The sequence below is a fragment of the Thalassophryne amazonica genome, chromosome 1, assembly GCF_902500255.1.
Source record: "Thalassophryne amazonica chromosome 1, fThaAma1.1, whole genome shotgun sequence".
NCBI lineage: Eukaryota > Metazoa > Chordata > Actinopteri > Batrachoidiformes > Batrachoididae > Thalassophryne > Thalassophryne amazonica.
The window spans coordinates 44,753,338-44,780,608 of NC_047103.1; the positions used below are offsets into that span (position 1 = coordinate 44,753,338).

Here is a 27,271-nt window from a genome sequence, read left to right on the forward strand (position 1 = left end):
TGCGGAGCCCCTCCTTAAAAAAGAAATCACATGTACATAGGTATTCACAGCCTTTGCCATGAAGCTCAAAATTGAGCTCAGGTGCATCCTGTTTCCATTGATCATCCTTGAGATGTTTCCACAGCTTAACTGGAGTCCACCTGGAGTGGCTGATTGGACATAATTTAGGCACAAATCTGGAGAAGGGTAAAGGAACATTTCTGCTGCTTTGAAGGTCCCAATGATGACAGCGACCTCCATCATCCGTAATGAAAGAAGTTCAGCCCCACTAAGACTCTTCCTACAGCTGACTGCCTGTCTAAACTGAGTGACTGGGGGAGAAGTGCCATAGTCAGGGAGGTGACCATGCAAGAACCCAATGGTCACTAAGTCAGAGCTCTAGCATTCCTCTATGGAGAGAGGAGAACCTCTCAGAAGGACAACCACCTCTGCAGCAATCCACCATTCAGGCCTGTATGGTAGCGTGGCCAGACGGAAGCCACTCCTTAGTAAAATGCACATGGCAACCCATCTACAGTTTTCCAAAAGGCACCTTAAGGACTCTGAGACCATGAGAAACAAAATTCTCTGGTCTGGTGAGACAAAGATTGAACTCTCTGGTGTGAATGCCAGGCGTCATGTTTGGAGGAAACCAGGCACCATCCCTACAGTGGTGCATGGTGAAGGCAGCATCATGCTGTGAGGATGTTCTTCAGCGGTGGGAACTGGGAGACTAGTCAGGATTGAGGGAAAATGAATGCAGCAACATACAGAGACATCCTGGATGAAAACCTGCTCCAGAGCACTTTTGACCTTGGACTGGGGCAGCAGTTCATCCTGCAGCAGGACAATGACCCTAAGCAGACAACCAAGATATCAAAGGAGTAGCTTCAGGACAACTCTGGGAATGACCCTGGGTGGCCCAGCCAGAGCCCAGACCTGAATCCGATTAAACATCTCTAGAGAGATCTGAAAAGCTGATCTCTGGAGCTTGAGAGGTGCTGCAAAGGGGAATGGGCAAAACAACCCAAAGATAGGTGCGCCAAGCTTGTGGCATCATATTCAAGGAGAATTGAGGCTGTAATTGCTGCCAAAGGTCCATCAACAAAGTATTGAGCAAAGGGTGTGAATACTTACGTATATGTGATTTATTAGTTTTTATTTTTAATAAATTTGCAAAAATTAAAGCAAAAAAAACAAACAACTTTTTTCATTATGGGGTGTTGTGAGTACAATTTTGGGGGGAAAATGAATTTACCCCATTGTGAAATAATGCTGTAACATAACAAAATGTGGAAAAAGTGAAGTGGTGTAATACTTTCTGGATGCACTGTATGAGTATCTTTCCAAATATACACTTCATAGCAACACTGTGTCAGTCTAAAGGCTCATTTATGCTCAGTGTTAAGTACTGACACGGACAGAACCTGCTGTCTGCACTCTGAACATTTCTTTTATATTTGTGTCCACTTTCAGGGGGAAGTGTAGCCACAGTTCAAGCCATGCACAACCTTAAAGCAAAAGGACACAAAGAAGACCGTTAACAATGGTGTAATAGTTTAATGGGCATTTTACATATATATTTGTGTTATGAAATATTTAATGGCCACACAGACCACCATCATCTACACCACTGCCTACTCTTTTGCGGTAGAAATAATAATGACCATGGCCGTCTTTGATGCTGTTAGAAACTTTCCACAGAGACCGCTACTGGATGCTTTAATTAATAGTCCTGCAAACGTAAAGGACATACAGACGTTTGCAGGCACTGACTGTTTCTCCATCTGAACAGGGATAGATTTACAGACAGAAGCTCAATGCAGTCAGTTTATTTACCGATAATGCATGGATCTAGCATTATTATTTAATACATAAACCGTTCATGAATAACATATTGGAAATGCACTACAGAAATCAAAATAAAACCAAAAATCAGGCAAGAAAAGCAGCAAGAAGTACAAGATAACGTGTGCTGCAAGGCTCTGTGGGGAAAATCAGAATTGACTCTGTGCACCATTAGAGAAACCACTGAAAATGCAAAAATAAATACATATTAAATAAAATCAAACTTTACTGAACAACAACCAACAAAAGTGGAAATTGACTCTTCAGCGAAGGTTAACAGTAGCAGTGTCACCAGTGGGATACAGTCCTTGTGGAAATTAAATATCACCAGTAATATACTGCATTTTTAAGCAAACATAAAATGCATTCATAGCTACACAATGCAGGTCTGGAAAAAAAACAAGCAATCACAGGCTTGAAAAGCTAGCAATGTTTTAATATGACTAAGGTTATGAAGAAATGTCCTTCCAACAGCAATGCTGGTTGCAGCACTTATGTATAAATCTTTTCTGTCTTACCTTTCGTGACCTCTCCGTTATTGTGGGTGCTCTCTGAAGTAACTTCTCATGTAAATATTCATGGTTCTGTAAAAAAAAAAAATAAAAAAAATAAAGACATTACTACAAAATGGCTGCTTTAGTTCTCTTTTTGGCATCTCTGGAAGTCTTACACAATTTAAAAAATTTTGCATTAATTGTTACTTTTCTTAAAAAAAGAAAAGGAAAACTCATTTTGTTCATCAAATATCAAATACACAAATGTCAGAGCAACAATGATGCATAATACTCATTTCTACTATGACTCTCCTGTCTGGACAGCATGCCCTCTGCTGGACTAACAAAGTACTGCGTGTCTTGATGCTGACCACGTGCACAACAAACATGGATCCTGACCGACATGCTTCATGTATGCTCACATTGACAGTGAAGCACAGTGTGCTGTTTCTGTGTGCTGAAATGTATCTGTATTTTTGACACGAACCACAAAATCCAAAAAAGTTTATTACCATTCAGGCCTGTCATGTAGCAGATGATCAGCAGTTACAAGATGGGGGGGGGGGGGGGGTACATCAGCGTGTCCAATAAGCTCTGTGTGGTTTGATTTCCTATCTTCCTTATTGTAGGCCAGAAGTTATGCAGATGCGCCAGCAGCGCAGAAGTAGAAACCAGCCTTAATGTGGTTGGTTGACACCCTGAACCAGTGCTCTAGGGAAGCAGAGCTATCCAGACCTTTGATGGAAACAGATCTCTACGGTAAATATTGAGAGGAATTCTGTGATGCCCTCTGCCTGGTTACACATGCCGAGAAGCCAAGCAAAGTGAGAAGATGCCCAACTTCATTATAAGCAATCAAAATAACCTTCTGTAACAGGGAACCCCAAATTATTATTATTTTTTTTAGCTTTTTTGTTCAGCTTTTCAATTGGAACATCTTTTTAATTGGTCTTGTACAGATTCAGAATGAAAACACCTTTGCAGGTTCAACAGCCACATAATGGAACCACTAGTCAGGACCAAGTCCCTCATCAACAATCTATTTGTAATGACTAAAAGGAGGGTAGGTGGCCGAATAAGCTGGAAGCGGAGGTAAGCAGCCAACTCCATAGTCTGTCATTTAAAAAGGTTTCTTTACATTTACTGAGATAAACATGTACATCTTTACCCCAGCAGGGATCATCTCTGTACTGCCAGACGCTTCTAATGGCATTTTCACCTATTCGGCAGCAACAAGAAGCAGTTTACTGGGAATATTTTTAGCTTGCCACATACAGTTACACTGTGTGTGTCGCTGCTTAAAACATATTTGCAGACTAAATCAATATTGAAACAAGAGTTTCTGGTCCTGAGTGAAAAGTTGAAGACAAATACAGTAAAAAATAGAACCCAGGTTAAATAAATTTTGGCATTGCCCACTAGGGTGCTTCATCTTAATTTTAAGGTTTTGTGTGTGTGTGTGTGTGTGTGTGTGTGTAAACCTCAGTGCCAGAGGGAGTGAACTTACCTTTGCTTTTTGAAAAAATTTATGTTTCAACAACTCGGATGATGTTGGTCTAAAGGAAAAAACAAAAACAAAACAACCATAAAAATAAAAAAAATGAGTCAATTTCAAATTGTTAAAGTGTCAAGAGGCCTAGTTCAAAAATAATGAAGCCAAAGTGTGACATAACCATCAAAAAAATTTAAAAGTGGTCTTTTTTGTGAAATGTTATCATTTTAAGTATGGTTATATATCTGAGTTTCAATATTTCTATTGGTCTCGGTTCAGTCATTGCTAGAAATTATCAGTGTATATATACTATAATGTGCTACATTTGGACGTATCTCCTTTAGTCTGCAGAAGCTTGAAATAATGAAATTCTGTCCATTAGTTCCTGGTATTATTGAACAAGTAATATAATTATTCTATTGAAGCAGAGTAGGAGAAATAGTTAAGGTTTTGACACAAATAAATCAAGGACTTATTCTCAGCGTTACGCTTGCGACAGTTTTACCTTGCTTTAGAAACATGATGTTTTTTCTAGGAAATGACATTTCTACCTTTACAAAAATGTATTACTGTGTGTTAGCATGAAGCACAAACAAACTGACAAAATACAAGGTTATTTTTTAACATTCAACTTTAAATAATAATGCTAAATATCAGTGTCATACAAAATTGATGAAAAAAGTGCTAAATTTCGTGCATATCTCTGGAACCGTGTGGAATTTTTCCATGAAATGTTCAGTACCTGTCAAAGAGACTATAGGCAACTCAGAGATAAATCTGGATGGTGATAAATAAAATAATGGCATGTTCATGACAAATGCAATGCAAATCAGCAGTTAGGCTTCATTATTTTTAAACTAGGCCAAGAGGTTTTATGCTGTCTCAGAAGGAATAACACTTATTTGAAGCACACAGTGATGTCAGCAAAAGCTAAAGATATTTCACTCATTTTGTACCTAATGAACATAACTAAGGTCTGCTACAAGGAAAAGCTGTTTGCACTGCAGCACCTTTTCTCGGGGTCCTTCTGTAGACACAGAGAGATCATCTTCCTGAAAGATTTCCCGTATTTCTTCACCATCTCCTTGTCTGTTATGCCGGTCTCTAGAGTCGGGGGGTCATTCTGTAGTGTCAGCATCAACACCTGAAGACACAACACCTGAAACCTCAAATATCAGAACACCAACCTTTCACAAGGCTTATGGAAACTGGCAGGATCTTTTCTCACCTTCATTGGAGGGTATTTATGATAAGGCGCAGCCCCTGTGGCGAGTTCAATGGCTGTGATTCCAAAACTCCAAATATCAGCTTTGAAATCATAACCCTTCAACTGCAGAGGTAGAAATCACTTTGAGCATAAACATCAGCTCTGCCTTCATATACTGAGAGGAAAAATCCACATGTGTAAAATGTAAGGAAAAACAAACAAACAAATATAACTTTCTTGCAGTTAAGTCAGACAATTTGTTTGTAAATTATTTTATAACTTCAGCACTCAGACTCCATAAACGGTGTCAATAAAACGCAAAATTAAATTAGACAGCTGGATTCTATGCTGCATATATTATGTAAAGTGGACCGACCTGCTCCATGACCTCTGGTGCCATCCAGCATGGCGTTCCCACAAATGTCTTGCGCACTTTATTTCGAGTCATGTCACCACCTGTTGCTAAAAAGGCACTGACGCCAAAATCTGATGGTACAGAACAACACACATACGCAAAACACCAACATTACAGGCAAACCAGAGCAGTGAACCAACACGTGCTGTCAGCATGAACACGCTGCAGTGAAAAAACACAATCAAGAGGTCTAACAGGAAAGTGAGGGTGGAGCTTCTTCATGAATGACAGCTGGCGCTTTGTTGCCAAATACCTGCAATTTGCACTGAACCATCATCCCCGAGGAGAATGTTTCCAGCCTTGAGGTCTCTGAAAAGAAACAACAACAAGAACAATGTGTGTGATATAAATCCCTCTCACAGTCTGTCCCAAAAAGTATGGTAATTAAAGATGCAGAGAGTGTGTATAAGAACACCCTGTAAAGGAAACAAAATGCATTTATATGCATTTATACAATGCACAAATCTATTAATTTAAAGAAAACTAATGATGCAAGGTTATTAACAGAATCAAATGTTATATTCCTGCATCTGTTCAATTTTGTAATAGGATTATGTAAAATTCAAACGAATTGACTTTCACATTTTGGCACAGACCTGTGTAAAGAGGCAAAGGCAAATATACAAGAACAACAATCATGGAGGAAAGGAAATTATACTAATTAATAGTTTAAAGCCCATAACCTGCCAGTTGGTTTGAAAGCCGCATTTTTCTACCAAAAACAAAGCCAGCATTAAAAACTCCTTGGGTTTTGAAATTTCCAACACTCCTTGAAGTAATCACATTTAATTCCATCATGTACACATCTGTCGGGGGGAAAAAATAAATCTAGACTTAAAATAGTAGTATTTCACTTTATTCTATGTCATTTAAAATTTAGCCCAAAAATAATTTCTACTCTATCCCCATATTGATTAAAAAAAAGAAGAAAAAAATCTGCAATGCTCGGCACAAACAGAAAAAGTTGACTGACTCCAATGAAACCAACAGTCATTTGACAAAAATTTAACAAATCTTTAACTGAACAGAAGGGTTGTAACAGAAGGAAAAGGGTGGAAAGAATGGAGAGACTGCTGAGAATAACATAGAAACCAAAGCATACTTACATGTGCAGTATAAGTATGTAACCCCCCCACACGCCCCCCGCCCGAAAAAACAAAACAAAACAAAAAACATTGTTAACACTTGCAATTCAATTTTATTTTTTGTTTTTCTAAAATAAAGAAATTCAACTTAGATATTTTCTGATTTATAATATAACTATGGTACAGCATAAAAGACATTTTTGGGTTCTACCTTCTAGTCATATCATGGATGTGCTGCTTACACAGAGGTGCAAAACTTGCAGGTGCAGTGAACAATGAGCCCACAGTGAGTAAAAATAAGACAGGAACAAAACAAACGGGGTTCAATGGGCGACTTGATTATATATATATCTAACTGAATACAAACTCTTGCAAACATCATTTTAAAAACACCAAATAGGTTGGCTGTTAGTAAGCAACACACTTTCTGTAATTTGTTCATTCTCATTCAACATCTCGTGGCAGTGGTTCAGCGGGGACATCTGTCTGCCTCTGCGTGCACTCGTGCACACCTGTGCACAATGACAACAACTGTGATGCAAAATGATTATTGACATCTCCACCAGCCTATCATAGTTGTCATAGTAACAGACTTTTCAAAGGTAAAGTCAAAGGGTGAAATGAGGGAATTAAAAAAAAAATAAATCAGAAAAAGGACAATGACCCACTTTGTCTGCCATCAAAGAAAGTGATTCAGACTGTAAACAGGATTGGGGGAAACTGGAGCCCAGAACATTACCAGAACATTACCAAACAGTACAAACTACTTTGTGCTGTTGAAAATTTGTTTATCCTTCAATTTTAAATTTTAACAGTGACATCTTGAACAAGTTTCATTCAGATGTAAAACAATTTAATCACTGAGGTTATTCTTGGCACCACAAGGGGGCGATGGAGTAAAATACTTGCAGGTTTTGCTAACAGAAATACTCCTTTGATTATTCCACAAGTTCTTTATCAATGCAAAATATAGACATGTCTGCCGACTATATTAGCACTGTATTGGCCATAACTCACTCAACACAGACCTCATGACTATAAAAAAAAACAATAACATACAAAAAAAAAAAAAAAAAAAAAAAAATGCTGCTGTAATGTTTAGGAAAGTCACACTAAAACTTCTCCAGTTGTTTTGGCAGTTCTCGACAATGACTTGTCTCTTCCCAAGGACCTGTTTCTGCCTCAAGAAAGAGAAACTGGCTAACTGCCAGTTTGGGTTGGATGGATGGATACACTGAAGGGATGCCTTTGCGGTTCTGTCTTTTCAGAAAGCTGTTCAGCTCTTGAGTGGAGGGGCCTCTTGCATTAAGAGTGCTCCAGTAAAACCCCACTCAAACCATTGAATCTCAGCGTGAAGGACTAGGAAGGAGCAAACTGAGCTACAGAGGGAGGAAGGCAGTATATGCAACAGATTACAACTACAAGATGATGGATATCCCAACACCAATCACACAATATTAAGATATAAAACACAGAAGGCAATTACCCAACTGTTTAAACTGCGGTTCCAGTAATTTGCTTCAAATGCGGCAAATATCTGTCCTGTAATTTCTGCTTAAAGACCCTGTCACACCTTGATGATTTAGCCTGCATGTCAGAACGAGAACACAAGATTTTTAATCCTGTATGTAAAAATCAGAAGTGCCAATAATTCTGACCAGGATGACAAATGTCACAGTGGAAAAGCGGCACAGAAGGAGATGTGACCTTTGCTCATGAATTTGTATAAATTACAGTGTTACAGAGTCAGCTTCTGACAATCAGCTCAATCAATCTAATTATTTTGAGGAAAACTCTCCACATGACTAATATTTTCCTGATAAAAGAATAATTAGAAGATATTCTTGTTAAGAGAAACTAACTAATATATGAAAAAAAAACTGTGAGGAATTTAAGCCCTCTCCTCAACAGCATTGTTTTCAAATATGTACAGTGAGGAAAATAAGTATTTGAACACCCTGCAATTTTGCAAGTTCTCCCACTTAGAAATTATGGAGGGGTCTGAAATTTTCATTTTAGGTGCATGTCCACTGTGAGAGACTGTAATCTACACTAAACAAAAATATAAACGCAACACTTTTGGTTTTGCTCCCATTTTGTATGAGATGAACTCAAAGATCTAAAACTTTTTCCACTCTGAAAGGTGCAGTTTTGTTTTATTGGGGGGGATACCAATCAGTATCTGGTGTGACCACCATTTGCCTCATGCAGTGCAACACATCTCCTTCGCATAGAGTTGATCAGGTTGTCAATTGTGGCCTGTGGAATGTTGGTCCACTCCTCTTCAATGGCTGTGCGAAGTTGCTGGATATTGGCAGGAACTGGTACACGCTGTCGTATACGCCGGTCCAGAGCATCCCAAACATGCTCAATGGGTGACATGTCCGGTGAGTATGCCGGCCATGCAAGAACTGGGACATTTTCAGCTTCCAAGAATTGTGTACAGATCCTTGCAACATGGGGCCGTGCATTATCCTGCTGCAACATGAGGTGATGTTCTTGGATGTGGCACAACAATGGGCCTCAGGATCTCATCACGGTATCTCTGTGCATTCAAAATGCCATCAATAAAATGCACCTGTGTTCTTCGTCCATAACAGACGCCTGCCCATACCATAACCCCATCGATCCACAACACTTGACATCAGAAAACCGCTCACCCACACGACACCACACACGCTGTCTGCCATCTGCCCTGAACAGTGTGAACCGCGATTCATCCGTGAAGAGAACACCTCTCCAACGTGCCAAACACCAGCGAATGTGAGCATTTGCCCACTCAAGTAGGTTACAACGACGAACTGGAGTCAAGTCGAGACCCTGATGAGGACGACGCGCATGCAGATGAGCTTCCCTGAGACGGTTTCTGACAGTTTGTGCAGAAATTCTTTGGTTATGCAAACCGAGTGTTTCAGCAGCTGTCCGAGTGGCTGGTCTCAGACTATCTTGGAGGTGAACATGCTGGATGTGGAGGTCCTGGGCTGGTGTGGTTACACATGGTCTACGGTTGTGAGGCTGGTTGGATGTACTGCCAAATTCTCTGAAACGCCTTTGGAGACGGCTTATGGTAGAGAAATGAACATTCAATACACGAGCAACAGCTCTGGTTGACATTCCTGCTGTCAGCATGCCAATTGCATGCTCCCTCAAATCTTGCAACATCTGTGGCATTGTGCTGTGTGATAAAACTGCACCTTTCAGAGTGGCCTTTTATTGTGGGCAGTCTAAGGCACACCTGTGCACTAATCATGGTGTCTAATCAGCATCTTGATATGGCACACCTGCGAGGTGGGATGGATTATCTCAGCAAAGGAGAAGTGCTCACTATCACAGATTTAGACTGGTTTGTGAACAATATTTGAGGGAAATGGTGATATTGTGTATGTGGAAAAAGTTTCAGATCTTTGAGTTCATCTCATACAAAATGGGAGCAAAACCAAAAGTGTTGCGTTTATATTTTTGTTGAGTTTTAAAAAAACAAAAAATCCGGAAATCACAATGTATGATTTTTTAATAATTTATTTGTATGTTACTGCTGCAAATAAGTATTTGAACACCTGTGAAAATCAATGTTAATATTTGGTACAGTAGCCTTTGTTTGCAATTACAGAGGTCAAAGGTTTCCTGTAGTTTTTCACCAGGTTTTCACACACTGCAGCAGGGATTTTGGTCCACTCCTCCATACAGATCTTCTCCAAATCTTTCAGGTTTGGAGTTTCAGCTCCCTCCAAAGAGTTTCTATTGAGTTCAGGTCTGGAGACTGTCCAGGCCACTCCAGGACCTTGAAATGCTTCTTACGGAGCCCCTCCTTAGTTGCCCTGGCTGTGTGTTTGGGGTCATTGTCATGCTGGAAGACCCAGCCATGACACATCTTCAATGCTCTTACTGAGGGAAGGAGGTTGTTTGTCAAAATCTCGCACTACATGACCCCATCCATCCTCCCTTCAATACGGTGCAGTTGTCCTGTCCCCTTTGCAGAAGAGCACCCCCAGAGTATGGTAGAGAAGCTTGAATCTTCGACTGGACTGGGTTGCTTGACGCGAGGAAGTTTCAAATCACAGAAGCTTCCTTAGCTAAAATTCTTGCTCTGGTAGTCTGACTTCTATCTTGACTCTTGTAGAGAAGAATAAACTAAAGCCACAAAAGCTGGCGTTTTAAACCTAACCAGACCCCTCCTAAGGAGAGGCAGAGTATGATGTTTCCACCCCCATGCTTCACGGTTGGGATGGTTTTCTTGGAGTTGTACTCATCCTCTAAACATGGTAAGTGGAGTTGACTCCAAAAAGCTGTATTCTGGTCTCATCTGACCACATGACCTTCTCCCATGCCTCCTCTGGATGATCCAGATGGTCACTGGTGAACTTCAAACGAGCCTGGACATGTGCTGGCTTGAGCAGGGGGACCTTGCTGCCCTGCAGGATTTTAAACCATGACAGCATCATGTGGTACTAATGTAATCTTTGTGACTGTGGTCCCAGCTCTCTTCAGGTCATTGACCAGGTCCTCCTGTGTAGTTCTGAGCTTTCTCAGAATCATCCTTACCCCACAAAGTGAGATCTTGCATGGAATCCCAGACCGAGGGAGATTGACAGTCATCTTGTGTTTCTTCCACTTTCTAATAAATAATCATAACAGTTGTTACCAAGCTGCTTGCCTGTTGTCCTGTAATCCATCCCAGCCTTGTGCAGGTCTACAGTTTTGTCCCTGGTGTCCTTAGACAGCTCTTTGGTCTTGGCTATGGTGGACAGGTTGGAGTGTGATTGATTGAACAGGTGTCTTTTATACAGGTAACAAGTTCAAACAGGTGCAATTAATACAGGAATAGAGTGCAGAATAAGAGGGCTTCTTAAAGAGGGCTGTTCAAATACTTATTTGCAGCAGTAACATACAAATAAATTATTAAAAAAAATCATACATTGTGATTTCTGGATTTTTTTTTTTTTTTAGATTAAGTCTCTCACAGTGGACATGCACCTAAGATGAAAATTTCAGACCCCTCCATGATTTCTAAGTGGGAGAACTTGCAAAACCGCAGGGTGTTCAAATACTTATTTTCCTCACTGTATCCGTTTTAGAAAAGAGACTGAGGGGCCACTATACACAAACATAGGAGTATTTCAAAAATGTATTTAGGGTAAACGGGAGAGATCATCACGAATCTGAAATGTACTATTAACAGAAACTTTCTCATCCTAAAAATGGGTTTGGTAGCTGGTTTCGTACCCTGGGAATAGCACAAATTTTGCTGAAAATGTCTTTTTTGGTATCTGCAATTTCAATCATGAGCTATTCTCACACATTGTGATATTTATAGGAAGGTGTAGCACTTGTCACCCACTATCCACCAAAAATACGTTGCACACCACATGGTTGCAGCCACTCAACTTCACTTGTTGCACGGTCACCCCTTACATGCCACACTACCTCTGTGACAGGCTGGAGCAGAGCTGTCATTCAGAGATAAATCTGATAACACACTGGCCAGGAAGCAGGGCACAATGCACTGCAATAAACGCCACTGAACTCCATGCACGCACAGTAGTCACATGATACAGTACATACATGTCGGCAGTTGCCGATATTGGAGACAAGTGCTGTGAGTGTAACACACCAGTGGTTGTCACAAACACACCATGCACAGGCCTGCTGTGTGAGAGGGACTACACTGTTGTTGTTATGTGGGCCGCTGAAGAGGAGGTACTGCTGGCCCACCACCACCAGAGGGCGCCCTGCTTGGAGTGCGGGCTCCAAGCACGAGAGGGCGTCGGACCCAGAAGAAGTGACAGCTGTCATTCATCCCCTGCACCAGCTGTCACTCGTTCATCATCATCATCACCATCTTAAAAGCCGGACCGCGACTCCACCTCCTCGCCGAGAAATCGACTACCGAGAGGTACTTTCTCTGCTGACTAACACGTTGTGTAGGATTCTGAACTTCTGTTGCAGCCGGTATCCTGTGGTGTTCACCCTTATCTGGGAAGTGGCGTGGAGCGTGACGACGACAACCGCGCTACAGATAAGTGGTCACACTAGGAGCTGCACGAGTGTGTGATTCGGAGGTGGAGGTTCTCCTCCTAACTGTGTACAGACTGTAAGACCACTGAGTGTAAGGATTTACACTCATTCATCTTGTCTCTGCTTTCTGCCAGCAGTACCAGGGTCGACAGCCGAAGACAGAGGTCACCTGGGGATTCGGGACTTGGCGGCTCCGGTGTTCTTCAGACCGTTGGTGGTGGAGGCCGTGTGGGACGCGGCCTCTCTCTCGTCGGGGTCTTCTATCTTCGAGCCTGCCCACACGTCACCTGGTGTTAATTGACTTTGCAATTTCTGTACATTTAGTTGTGTATTGTCACAACAGTAAATTGTTACCTTTTGGCTTACTCATTGTCCATTCATTTGCGCCCCCTGTTGTGGGTCCGTGCTACGACACCTTCCCAACAGTTGTCTCAGAAACAACTCACCTGATTTCAGGCAACATACTGCACATTGCATATGAGAAGACCCCCAGCTTTAAAATTTATAGAAGCTGTCAGGGAGCATATTTACATTTTGAGAAAATTCAGGGGTTCAGCATTCTATGTTAACCTGAGTGACAGTGCACTACTGAGAGTCCACGTTCACAGAATTCATTCATTCATTTTCTATACCCGCTTACTCCACTCAAGGGTCTATCTCAAGTTTCACAGAATTGTATTCGCAAATATTTATTTAGCTTAACCTGTTTATGCCCAGATTTTGTTTTTTATATAAATGGAAAAAGCTGCATTAGCACCTTTGAGATTTTTATTGTGAGTAGAAAATGACAGTGATACACTTGTTCCCAGTGGGGCAAAACAGATTAAGGAATCGGAAGGATTTATCTTGAATCTTTTTCCAGATATTGGAATTTTAAAATGATCCCTCAAAATACAATGAAGAAAAAGGCTAAAAACATCCAAATCTTTGTTCAATATAGTACGCCCCCCCCCCCCCCCCAAAAAAAAACAAAAAACAAAAACCAGCAGAGACCTAATATTTTGTGGGGTTTTTTTTTTGTTCCTTTAAAGAAGTACTGTATATCTTACCCCGTGTAATTTCTGGCAGGCATAAATTTCGTGTCACTTGAATTAGTCATGACCATTGCACAATCTATTCAAAAACAGTGCACAAAGAGAATTTTGAAATGTTCCAAAATTTGTGGCACACAAATTTCATGCCACTCGCATGAACATGCACAGTTTATTCAAAAACACTGTGTGCCATTGCATGCAGGGCATCTGAACCTGGGTACAGTTCCGCTAATCCGCTAACCGCTAATTATCAAAGATAATGTTTTCATTATCAGATTAGCTTTTCAGGTAACTTTGAAAACCATCATCAGACCAATTACCTTGCGATAAGTTTTGGTCCGATAATTTCTAGACTGCTAACATTTTTGCAGATGTAGCTTTTTGTACTAGATACGCAGTTCTATCCTCTACAAACAGAGGAGAGCTGGTTCTAGAAGAACCCATGCTATCCTCTGCAGGCAAAGGAGAACTGGTCATAGAAAAGAAAAAAGCTCATTTCTTTTGACCCCATACTAATACGCTGGCAATAGCACTCAAGTCATCCAGAGGCATACAGTTTTAACTTATGGTTAAAATGTTAACCAACTAATTTCGGACAAGTTATTTAAATTAATGTCACATCTGAAGTTATATAAAGTGAAAATATCAGATATATGTTTTAGTGTTAAAGTAATGCGCTAATTTTGAAGGACACCTGGACCTGCACCTGGACATGCTGTGTCCAGGTGCATTATGGGTATTCACAACAGAAGAAATGCATTTGAGACGCTCTGATCAGGCTCCACAAGGACACCAGCATTAAACTCTTTGTATATTGTGCCTAAAACTCTTGTGAATATATTCTCTGGGTTTATAGACGTTGTTATAGTGTTTGTTTTACGTAAAAATGCCAGAAGAATCCCAGATTGCTTCTCCAAAGCCGAAAAGTCTGTTAAAGTGTGATTCAGGCCATGTGATATAACCAGCGTCAAAATGCACAGAACACTGCCATCTACTGGCGACCGGTTATATCACAGTGTTGTCAACCGCAGGATTTTAAAATTATCTGTATGTTTCCAAAACCTGAGAGACTACACACGTGGAGACTAAAAAAAAAAAAAAATCATAGATCTGACAGGTTTCGTTGTACAGTGTGTGGTGTCAGCCACACAGTAAAAACAACACACAAACAGATTTCACACACGAACATTCTCAGGTCAAACACCTTGATTTCTGATTGGCTGCATGTCACATTTAGCTCCTCACGTTCTTCTTAACACACCACACACGGCAGGAATATCTGCTAAGATTATATGTGGGTCATCACGATTGTCAGGGCGTCCTTAAGATTGTCGGAAGGGGAAGATCAGGTCCGATATCAGCCTAATTATCTTGCCATGTGAACCAGGCTTGATGTTATGACGCCTCACGGAGCAACTGATTGATGCGTTACATCGCATCAAACATGTTTTCACTATTATTTGATTTCTTTGTGCAACTGACATCATTACTCACGCATTCAAACGGCGATTCCTATCGCCACACATCTCCAGCAACCACACACAAAGTTTTTTGACAGTTCTTGGTACTTGGTACTTTGCTTGCCTCTACTGGTGGTTGGCTCTCACTGCGGTATTGTATCACTTCCTGTTCCGGAGCACAGCGGTGTTTTTCTGTATCTGTTAGCTGTTTAATCTGCGCAGTTAGATTGATCTAGTTATCTAGATTACGATTTGTTTCCCAGTGTAATCTTTACGTGCCTTAACTAAAGCACTCCTTCTGCTGAATCACCTCTAAATTATTTACACATTATTCACTTTGCGTGTTTTTAGGAATCCGCTAGCTTAGCGTAGCTACTAGCTCTTAGCCGATTTAGCATGGCGGCTTCTCCTGTCTCTCCCGCACTTTTCTGCTCTGGGTGTGAAATGTTTAGTTATTCCTCGGCCTCCTTTAGCAGTAATGGTACTTGTAATAAGTGTAGCTTATTCGTAGCTTTGGAGGCCAGGCTGGGCGAATTGGAGACTCGGCTCCGCACCGTGGAAAATTCTACAGCTAGCCAGGCCCCTGTAGTCGGTGCGGACCAAGGTAGCTTAGCCGCCGTTAGTTCCCCCCTGGCAGATCCCGAGCAGCCGGGAAAGCAGGCTGACTGGGTGACTGTGAGGAGGAAGCGTAGCCCTAAACAGAAGCCCCGTGTACACCGCCAACCCGTTCACATTTCTAACCATTTTTCCCCACTCGACGACACACCCGCCGAGGATCAAACTCTGGTTATTGGCGACTCTGTTTTGAGAAATGTGAAGTTAGCGACACCAGCAACCATAGTCAATTGTCTTCCGGGGGCCAGAGCAGGCGACATTGAAGGAAATTTGAAACTGCTGGTTAAGGCTAAGCGTAAATTTGGTAAGATTGTAATTCACGTCGGCAGTAATGACACCCGGTTACGCCAATCGGAGGTCACTAAAATTAACATTAAATCGGTGTGTAACTTTGCAAAAACAATGTCGGACTCTGTAGTTTTCTCTGGGCCCCTCCCCAATCAGACCGGGAGTGACATGTTTAGCCGCATGTTCTCCTTGAATTGCTGGCTGTCTGAGTGGTGTCCAAAAAATGAGGTGGGCTTCATAGATAATTGGCAAAGCTTCTGGGGAAAACCTGGTCTTGTTAGGAGAGACGGCATCCATCCCACTTTGGATGGAGCAGCTCTCATTTCTAGAAATCTGGCTAATTTTCTTAAATCCTCCAAACCGTGACTATCCAGGGTTGGGAACAGGAAGCAGAGTTGTAGTCTTACACACCTCTCTGCAGCTTCTCTCCCCCTGCCATCCCCTCATTGCCCCATCCCCGTAGAGACGGTGCCTGCTCCCAGACTACCAATAACCAGCAAAAATCTATTTAAGCATAAAAATTCAAAAAGAAAAAATAATATAGCACCTTCAACTGCACCACAGACTAAAACAGTTAAATGTGGTCTATTAAACATTAGGTCTCTCTCTTCTAAGTCCCTGTTGGTAAATGATATAATAATTGATCAACATATTGATTTATTCTGCCTAACAGAAACCTGGTTACAGCAGGATGAATATCTTAGTTTAAATGAGTCAACACCCCCGAGTCACACTAACTGTCAGAATGCTCGTAGCACGGGCCGGGCGGTGGATTAGCAGCAATCTTCCATTCCAGCTTATTAATTAATCAAAAACCCAGACAGAGCTTTAATTCATTTGAAAGCTTGTCTCTTAGTCTTGTCCATCCAAATTGGAAGTCCCAAAAACCAGTTTTATTTGTTATTATCTATCGTCCACCTGGTCGTTACTGTGAGTTTCTCTGTGAATTTTCAGACCTTTTGTCTGACTTAGTGCTTAGCTCAGATAAGATAATTATAGTGGGCGATTTTAACATCCACACAGATGCTGAGAATGACAGCCTCAACACTGCATTTAATCTATTATTAGACTCTATTGGCTTTGCTCAAAAAGTAAATGAGTCCACCCACCACTTTAATCATATCTTAGATCTTGTTCTGACTTATGGTATGGAAATAGAAGACTTAACAGTATTCCCTGAAAACTCCCTTCTGTCTGATCATTTCTTAATAACATTTACATTTACTCTGATGGACTACCCAGCAGTAGGGAATAAGTTTCATTACACTAGAAGTCTTTCAGAAAGCGCTGTAACTAGGTTTAAGGATATGATTCCTTCTTTATGTTCTCTAATGCCATATAACAACACAGTGCAGAGTAGCTACCTAAACTCTGTAAGGGAGATAGAGTATCTCGTCAATAGTTTTACATCCTCATTGAAGACAGCTTTGGATGCTGTAGCTCCTCTGAAAAAGAGAGCTTTAAATCAGAAGTGTCTGACTCCATGGTATAACTCTCAAACTCGTAGCTTAAAGCAGATAACCCGTAAGTTGGAGAGGAAATGGCGTCTCACTAATTTAGAAGATCTTCACTTAGCCTGGAAAAAGAGTCTGTTGCTCTATAAAAAAGCCCTCCGTAAAGCTAGGACATCTTTCTACTCATCACTAATTGAAGAAAATAAGAACAACCCCAGGTTTCTTTTCAGCACTGTAGCCAGGCTGACAAAGAGTCAGAGCTCTATTGAGCTGAGTATTCCATTAACTTTAACTAGTAATGAGTTCATGACTTTCTTTGCTAACAAAATTTTAACTATTAGAGAAAAAATTACTCATAACCATCCCAAAGACGTATCGTTATCTTTGGCTGCTTTCAGTGATGCCGGTATTTGGTTAGACTCTTTCTCTCCGATTGTTCTGTCTGAGTTATTTTCATTAGTTACTTCATCCAAACCATCAACATGTTTATTAGACCCCATTCCTACCAGGCTGCTCAAGGAAGCCCTACCATTATTTAATGCTTCGATCTTAAATATGATCAATCTATCTTTGTTAGTTGGCTTTTAAGGTGGCAGTAATTAAACCATTACTTAAAAAGCCATCACTTGACCCAGCTATCTTAGCTAATTATAGGCCAATCTCCAACCTTCCTTTTCTCTCAAAAATTCTTGAAAGGGTAGTTGTAAAACAGCTAACTGATCATCTGCAGAGGAATGGTCTATTTGAAGAGTTTCAGTCAGGTTTTAGAATTCATCATAGTACAGAAACAGCATTAGTGAAGGTTACAAATGATCTTCTTATGGCCTCGGACAGTGGACTCATCTCTGTGCTTGTTCTGTTAGACCTCAGTGCTGCTTTTGATACTGTTGACCATAAAATTTTATTACAGAGATTAGAGCATACCATAGGTATTAAAGGCACTGCGCTGCGGTGGTTTGAATCATATTTGTCTAATAGATTACAATTTGTTCATGTAAATGGGGAATCTTCTTCACAGACTAAAGTTAATTATGGAGTTCCACAAGGTTCTGTGCTAGGACCAATTTTATTCACTTTATATATGCTTCCCTTAGGCAGTATTATTAGACGGTATTGCTTAAATTTTCATTGTTACGCAGATGATACCCAGCTTTATCTATCCATGAAGCCAGACGACACACACCAATTAGCTAAACTGCAGGATTGTCTTACAGACATAAAGACATGGATGACCTCTAATTTCCTGCTTTTAAACTCAGATAAAACTGAAGTTATTGTACTTGGCCCCACAAATCTTAGAAACATGGTGTCTAACCAGATCCTTACTGTGGATGGCATTACCCTGACCTCTAGTAATACTGTGAGAAATCTTGGAGTCATTTTTGATCAGGATATGTCATTCAAAGCGCATATTAAACAAATATGTAGGACTGCTTTTTTGCATTTACGCAATATCTCTAAAATCAGAAAGGTCTTGTCTCAGAGTGATGCTGAAAAACTAATTCATGCATTTATTTCCTCTAGGCTGGACTATTGTAATTCATTATTATCAGGTTGTCCTAAAAGTTCCCTAAAAAGCCTTCAGTTAATTCAAAATGCTGCAGCTAGAGTGCTGACGGGGACTAGAAGGAGAGAGCATATCTCACCCATATTGGCCTCTCTTCATTGGCTTCCTGTTAATTCTAGAATAGAATTTAAAATTCTTCTTCTTACTTATAAGGTTTTGAATAATCAGGTCCCATCTTATCTTAGGGACCTCGTAGTACCATATCACCCCAATAGAGCGCTTCGCTCTCAGACTGCAGGCTTACTTGTAGTTCCTAGGGTTTGTAAGAGTAGAATGGGAGGCAGAGCCTTCAGCTTTCAGGCTCCTCTCCTGTGGAACCAGCTCCCAATTCAGATCAGGGAGACAGACACCCTCTCTACTTTTAAGATTAGGCTTAAAACTTTCCTTTTTGCTAAAGCTTATAGTTAGGGCTGGATCAGGTGACCCTGAACCATCCCTTAGTTATGCTGCTATAGACGTAGACTGCTGGGGGGTTCCCATGATGCACTGTTTCTTTCTCTTTTTGCTCTGTATGCACCACTCTGCATTTAATCATTAGTGATCGATCTCTGCTCCCCTCCACAGCATGTCTTTTTCCTGGTTCTCTCCCTCAGCCCCAACCAGTCCCAGCAGAAGACTGCCCCTCCCTGAGCCTGGTTCTGCTGGAGGTTTCTTCCTGTTAAAAGGGAGTTTTTCCTTCCCACTGTAGCCAAGTGCTTGCTCACAGGGGGTCGTTTTGACCGTTGGGGTTTTACATCATTATTGTATGGCCTTGCCTTACAATATAAAGCGCCTTGGGGCAACTGTTTGTTGTGATTTGGCGCTATATAAAAAAAAAATGGATTGATTGATTGATTGAAAGAAACCTAGGCTCCCTAACTAGATAGAGTTGTGATGTCATCACGTGTGCGCTGAGGCGCTAGCGGGATCTTGAAAATTTCTTTCTTTTTTATACAAATGAGAAAAATTACATATTTTACAAAAGCACATTTATTTGTAAACACCAACACGTTACACTGATTCACCTGTGTTGGTTTTTACATAGAGTCAACCAATCAGCATGAGCGGAGGCTTAGTTTACACATAATCCCTTTGGTGTGTTAATGTTCAAATCTTCAGAATTAGTGCATTATTTTAAAATTAACAGATGTGTTATATATCACTTTGTACATTTTAAGAGTTCACATTAATGTAGTTATTCTATCCGGAATAATTTTATTTATAAAGCAAAACCATAATTCAAACCTGCTTTCCATTTCAAGACCTCTGCCTCATCGCTGGACCACCGTATCCTGTTAGGGTAAATGATGCTTTCCTACAACAGGGGGCAGAGTGCACAAAGACAGAAGCACTGGCTCATTGGCTGATTGGGTTTGTGATCACCGTTGGTTCTATTAGAAGCTTTGGCGATGTTTAAACTCAAAATCAGCTTCTTAGTAGCTGAGAGCGTATGGGAGGCAAAATTTAAAGTTATCGGTTATCCGTTATCTGTAGCTTCCAGTACGTTTTTATACAAGTTATTTGTTTAGTGTTAAAAAAGATAACTTTTCAGTTAGCTGATTACCAGTTATCGAAGCTAACTTTTTGGTTAGCTGTGCCCTACCACTGAATTAAATTATGAAGCAATGCTACATTTATAATAAACATAACTTTACAGATACATTTTCTAACTCAAAAGAAGGAATGAAAATGCAACTGTTTTATCAATACATTACAATATATATATTATAAATAATTACCTTTGAGACAAGATTCCAGTTGTGGTCTCCACTGCACAATGTGCACGAGACAACCTGTAGTTGTAGATAATTTCTCTGTGTTTCTGGAAGCGATGAGAGAATGGTTTCATCAGCCAAGTTCTGAGAGCAAATGCATCATCGGCTATGAAATGATATGGCACAGGCTTTATTTCATATAGCGTGACATCAAGCAGGACGCATTGGCACAACGAATTGCTCGGCAGTGCAGGGATCAAATTTGTGCAAGTTTAAAGGTGGCTTTATTCTCCGGAAACTATGGTAACTGCTGCTACAGGGACGTGTGCACCTGTGTGGGTTGTCCCACTGGGTCTTTGAAAGTTGGGACAACAGTGCTTCTCAGCCCTTCTGAAACAACAGCTCAGATAAGGTCATGTTATCTTCCAGGTTGTTGCACATATTTAAAATGAATTCATCACACACTAAGCACACTTGTCCTTTACCTTTGGGGTTAGCCCATCCAGGGGGATGATTTCTGACTCGTAAACTGAGATGTTATGCCGCGTTCACACCGGACACCACGCAATGCCACAAATTCACCCGCAAAGTCAGGTTACAGACGCTGGCTGACGTTAAATGTATTCCTGGGGGCCAGAGCTCCCGACACTGCATCTCATCTTAGGGTGCTGACACTGCAGAAGGGAAGACAGATGAAGGAACATGACATGAGATATAGTCACATAGTTATTCATGTTGGCACCAATAATATCAGGATGAAGCACTCAGAGGTCACAAAAATGGACATAGAGAGGACTTGTGACCTTGCCAGAAAGATGTGTCGGCATCGATTAATAGTCTCTGGTCCCCTCCCCTCCCAGGGTACTGATGAGGCGTTTAGCTAGCTGACATCGTTAAATAGGTGGCTGGCACAGTTTTGTAGACAGCAAGGCTTTAGCTTTATTGATAACTGGCCTTCGTTCTGGGGCCGCCGTGGCTTGCTGATGCCGGACGGCCTCCACCCTACTGGGGAAGGCACCGCCATCTTGTCTGCGAACATAGATAGAGCTCTACAGGGAGGGTAACATTAGGAATCTACAGCAGGCCACGGAGCAGGTGATTAGAGACCCTGCAAGGCTTATGACAAATGTGGGTGTGGAATCCATTAGCTTAGTGGGGAATTAAGTGCAGAAAATCCACTATGGTGATACTGCAGTTTATTTGCCAGGGAGGGAATTTCAACAAGTTGAGACTGTGGCCTGCTTCTGTAGTCGTGTCCATAAAAATCATAGAGGGATATGCTTTCTAAACTTAATACCCATTACTATATTGGATGATGTTGAAATTGAGAATGGCCCAGTGGTTGTTCCAGCAATAGCCAAGATTTCGTGTCTGCAACCTACAACGCGCGTGGAATGTCTTAAACCTAAACCTACTTCTAGGCATCTTATATATGCTACTCTGGAACCACCCCTAAACCCAAACAGTTCAACTGTCAACCCCACTGAGGTCCTTAGACTGGGTCTCATTAACATAAGATCACTGTCCTCAAAATCATTGTTGATCAATTATCTAATTATTGATCATCACTTAGATATGATTTGGCTATGTGAAACATGGCTTAAAACCTACAGCTGTCCTCCCCTTAAATGAGGCCTGCCCACCAGCATATACATTTAGTCACGTCCCTCCTGATGCGAAGCAAGGCAGGGGTGTTGCTCTTATTTATAAATCTAGGTTTAGCTTATTAGCTGCTGGGGTTACAAATATCACTCGTTTGAGCATCTGATTCTCCGCTCTGCTCAGGATATTACACATTGCCAAGGTCAGAAGAATAAAAATCAGTCGTATTATTTTGTCACTGTATATAGGCCTCCTGGCCCATATTCTAAATTCTTAGATGAATTTGGTGTGTTCATCTCTAACTTGTCAACTAGTGTAGATAACATTCTGATCATTGGTGACTTTAACATTCATATAAATAAGCGTTCTGATCCCCTCTGCAAATCATTTATGGAAATTGTGGATGCATTAGGATTTCGGCAATGCATTCGGGATTCAACGCACATTAGCGGAAATACCCTGGATCTGGTTCTTGCACGTGGTATTGCTGTCACGAATATTGACATCATGCCTCTTACATCAGTGGTGTCTGATCACTCACTTATTAAGTTTACAGTTTCGCTGCCATGTTTAGTGGAACAGCAACCTTATATATCATTACAGCGATGCATCAACTCCTCAACTAAGACTGAACTCGAAGCTAGACTGCCTGATGTCTTAGATTCACATCTGACAAATACCCAGTCAGTAGACAGACTTGTGGATAGTTTAAACTCAGTGCTCAAAACTACACTCAACATGATTGCACCACCTGTGTTAAAACCCCGCTCCCCCAAATCACAGTCACCTTGGTTCAGTGATTATCTGCGTGACCTCAAGCATAAAGCAAGAGGTCTAGAATGGAAATGGCGTTGTTCAAAATTAGAAGTATTTCACCTTGCGTGGCGTGATGCTATCTTAGACTATAAGCATGCATTACTGGCTACAAAGCATACTTACTACTCTGATTTGATCAACAAAAACAAGAATAACTCAAAGTTCTTGTTCGACACGGTGGCAACACTTTTGCATGGACAGCCACCTGTAGTTCGCTCTCCTTTTACAGCACAAGACTTCCTGGATTACTTTGGGAAGAAAATAGATGACATCAGGTTAAACATATCCTGGCATGCCTTAATCCAGCCACTACACCCCTGAGGTATTACCTAAATTTACAGAATTTGACAGTATCTCACTAGGCATGCTGAAAAAACTCATAATGTCAACAAAAAGGACAACCTGTTTATTTGATCCTATATCAACAAAACTGTTTAAGGACCTGTAGCCCACTCTTGGGCCGACTGTGCTGGAAATTATTAATCTTTCTTTAACTTCTGGATCTGTTCCTAAATGTTTCAAATCTGCAGTGATTAAACCATTACTTAAGAAACCTAATCTTGACCCTAGTGTATTGACAAACTATCGGCCGATAGCAAATCATTTATCTCTAAAATTCTGGAAAAGGTTGTGTCACGGCAGCTCGTAGACTATCTTACTGAGAATAATCTCTTTGAGCCACTGTAGTCTGCTTTTAGAAAATATCATTCCACAGAGATGGCTCTCACTAAAGTGGTGAATGATCTTCTGCTTACAATGGATTCGGACATCACTACGCTTCTGTTGCTGTTAGATTTCAGTGCTGCATTTGATACAGTGGATCATCATATTCTACTTGATAGGCTGGAAAATCATTTTGGGATTACTGGGAGTGCCCTTGCATGGCTGACGTCATACTTGACCAGTCGTTCTCACTGTGTTTTGTACAATAACACTACCTCTAATCTTAGTGACATGAAATTTGGGGTTCCACAGGGGTCTGTCTTAGGCCCCCTGCTTTTCTCCCTTTATATAGCACCCCTTGGGCACAGATTGCGGCGTTTTGGGATTACCTTTCACTGCTATGCAGATGATACTCAGTTATACATGCCGATAACTGCTGGTAATCTCGTTCACATAAAATCCTTAGAAGATTGCCTTGCAGCAGTGAGAAGTTGGATGTCTAGAAACTTCCTACTTTTAAACTCTGACAAGACTGAAATGATGGTTCTTGGTCCAGTGAGACATCGGCATCAATCTGACCAGTTAACACTCAGCCTCGGTTCGTGTGTCATACATCACATTAACAAAGTGAGGAACCTTGGGTTAATTTTTGATCCTTCGTTGTCCTTTGGCCTCCACATTAGAAATATTACTAGGACTGCTTTCTTCCACCTGCGAAATATAACGAAGATTCCTCCCATCCTGTCTATGGCTGATGCTGAGACCCTGATCCATGCATTTATCTCTTCTAGATTGGACTACTGCAATGTTCTATTTTCTGGTTTACCGCAGTCTAGCATTAAGGGTCTCCAATTGGTTCAAAATGCTGCAGCCACACTTTTGACACGAAGCAGAAAGTTCAACCACATTACGCTCATTTTGGCATCTCTTCACTGGCTTCCTGTCCCAGTGAGATCAGATTTTAAGGTTCTGCTACTAACCTATAAAATTATTCATGGACTGGCACCTCCCTACCTAGCTGACCTAATTAAACTTTACGTACCGGCCCGGGCTTTATGTTCTCAGGGTGCAGGACTACTTTGTGTCCCTAAGGTGAATAAAAAGTCTGCGGGTCACAGAGCTTTCTCTTATCGTGCTCCTGTTCTATGGAATGATCTCCCTGCGTCAATAAAACAGTCAGATTCTGTGGAGACTTTCAAGTCCAGACTTAAGACGCACTTATTTTCCCTTTCATATGGCTAGCATACTGGTAGTTTTGTTTTACGCTTTTTACTCTTTTAATTCATTTTATTAGTAATTGGAGCGGGCCGCGGCCTCAACTTTACCTAAATTCTGGGTCTTTCAGTGAAGTTTAGGCTAGTGGCCGGCAATCACCTTAGTATTTCTCTGTTTTTCTTGTTGTTTAATGCTGGTAAATTATACAGTATTTTTTTTTTTGTCTTTCTGATGCCTGATTCTGTTTTTTCTCTCTGTTTAAGGTGCAGCTCCATCCAGAGATGGGAGTTGTATTTGTGTTGGCGATCCTCCTGTCCTGTGCGCCAATAGCATTTCTTGTATATTCGTCCGTGAATTGTTCTGTGAATTGTTCTGTAATTTATGTTTGTAGCATGGCCCAAGCAGAGGGTCACCCCTTTGAGTCTGGTCTGCTTGAGGTTTCTTCCTCAGAGGGAGTTTTTCCTTACCACTATTGCTCTGGGCGTTGGTAAGGTTAGACCTTACCTGTGTGAAGCGCTTTTTGGCAAATCTGTTGTGATTTGGCGCTATATAAATGAAAAAAAATTGAAATTGAAAATTGAAATTGAAATTCACCTCCCTCGCCTGGCGATGGATGTGCCACCATCGCCTGGTGTGTCGCTCTGCTTGAGCCGCGTTCACACCGGACGCCACACAATGACCCAAATTCATCATTTGCTGCAGGAGCTGCATATGGATGATGGCCGCTTTCAGTGGTACTGCCGCCTCTCCAGGACTCAAAAATTCAGTTTGAAGACCTCCTGTCCCGTTCACGCGTGCACATGTGAACAAAGAAAAAAAAAAATAAAAACTGGCTGCTGCTGCAGTTCATCACACTCCCCTCAAACTCTGTCATAATTGTGTTATAAACCAGTCACCATTTGTTTTATTATACATGTGTAGTTAAACAAACTACACAGATGCTACATTTTGCTGTAAAGGAATAACCCTAAACGGTGGCTAAAATAAGGTAACACCATAGTAGCACTCTGATTTACTGAGAGTGCGCACTGAGGATTGTGTCTTTCAAATGCACAAAATAGTGTGTGTGAGAATCAGTAAAGGTTAGCTATCACTGTAAAATGCTTTGAGCATGACAGAAATGCATAAATGCAGTCCGTTCACCATATAACGAAATCTTCAACAGGATATTAGTTTATTTTTGCATTTGTAGGCTCAGTTTTATGCTACATACATTCATATTACTTTATCTTAATGGCGGTAATAAAGCTGTGAACAATTAAAGTGGTTTATATCCCAGTGAAATCCTGCATGCTGACAAAGCATCTTGGGAGTCACTTTATGAGTCACAATCTACACAGCAAAAAAAAAAGAAAAAAAAAGGGCAGTTTAACGTTATGTTTCTCATTTCGAGTATTGTGAAAATGGAGAGAGTGCCAAGATGGCGCTGTTGTGTCTGGCTGCTTGTCTGCTGCTCTCCAGTCTGTTTGTTATTTTATTGTTTTTAATCCAGGGTGCGGTGCGGTTATCAGCGGGTTTCTGCCCCCATTTTTATTGGAAGTTCCAGCTTTTCTGTGCTGGGCTCGTCGATGTGGGAGACTAAGTGGCCAGCTGGTGAAGCTGAAGCTCTGTTTGGCTTGCTGTGTGGCATCTGGACAAGCTGTGCATAGAATTCTGGCAGGATCTGTCCTGCCCTAGCGCCTTGTACATCCAGTCAAAGCCTACATGGTGCCACTGGTCAGCTCTGAGGACTGTCGGTTGTCAACTGCCGGGTTTCGAACAGTCAGACTGTCATCCCGACTGAGGTCCTTACCCTGGGTCTCATTAACATCAGATCACTGTCCTGGAAAATTTTTTGGATTAATGATCTAATTATGGATCATCATTTAGATATGATTGGCTTATGTTAAACCTGGCTCAAACCCACAACTCTCTTTCCTTTGAATGAGGCCTGTTGGGGGTCACAAATCTAATTTGTTGGAGTATCTGACTCTCCGCTATACCCATGATGCTAAGTACTGTCAGGGTCATAAAACTGGAGCTCAGCTATGTTATTTTGTCACTGTTTGTAGGCCCCCTGACCCATATTCTGATTTCTTAGTTGAATTTGATGCGTTCATCTCTAGTTTGTCAACTAGTGCAGATAACATCTTGATTATTGGTGACTTTAACATTCATATAATTAAGCCCTCTGACCCCCTTAGCAAGTCATTAATGGAAATTGTGGATGCACTGGGATTCTAGCAATGCATTCAGGACCCAATGCACATTAGTGGAAATACCCTGGATTTAGTTCTTGCACGTAGGTTTGCTGTCACGAATATCGATATCTTGCTCAGACCACTCATT

At 41.1% G+C, this 27,271-nt stretch overlaps 1 protein-coding gene across 2 annotated transcripts in view; it reads right to left on the bottom strand.

Annotated features, from left to right (window-relative positions):
* Window positions 1-27,271, bottom strand: part of LOC117509090 (serine/threonine-protein kinase OSR1-like) — a 205,722-nt gene that overhangs the window by 17,859 nt on the left and 160,592 nt on the right. For both annotated transcript variants that reach the window (XM_034168884.1, XM_034168890.1), the window contains exons 5-10: window positions 5,689-5,744; window positions 5,397-5,506; window positions 5,042-5,143; window positions 4,824-4,957; window positions 3,829-3,877; window positions 2,346-2,411 (exon numbers count right to left, since the gene is read on the bottom strand). In XM_034168884.1, the coding sequence (XP_034024775.1) occupies window positions 2,346-2,411; window positions 3,829-3,877; window positions 4,824-4,957; window positions 5,042-5,143; window positions 5,397-5,506; window positions 5,689-5,744 (517 nt within the window). The remainder of the gene's footprint in view (window positions 1-2,345; window positions 2,412-3,828; window positions 3,878-4,823; window positions 4,958-5,041; window positions 5,144-5,396; window positions 5,507-5,688; window positions 5,745-27,271) is intronic.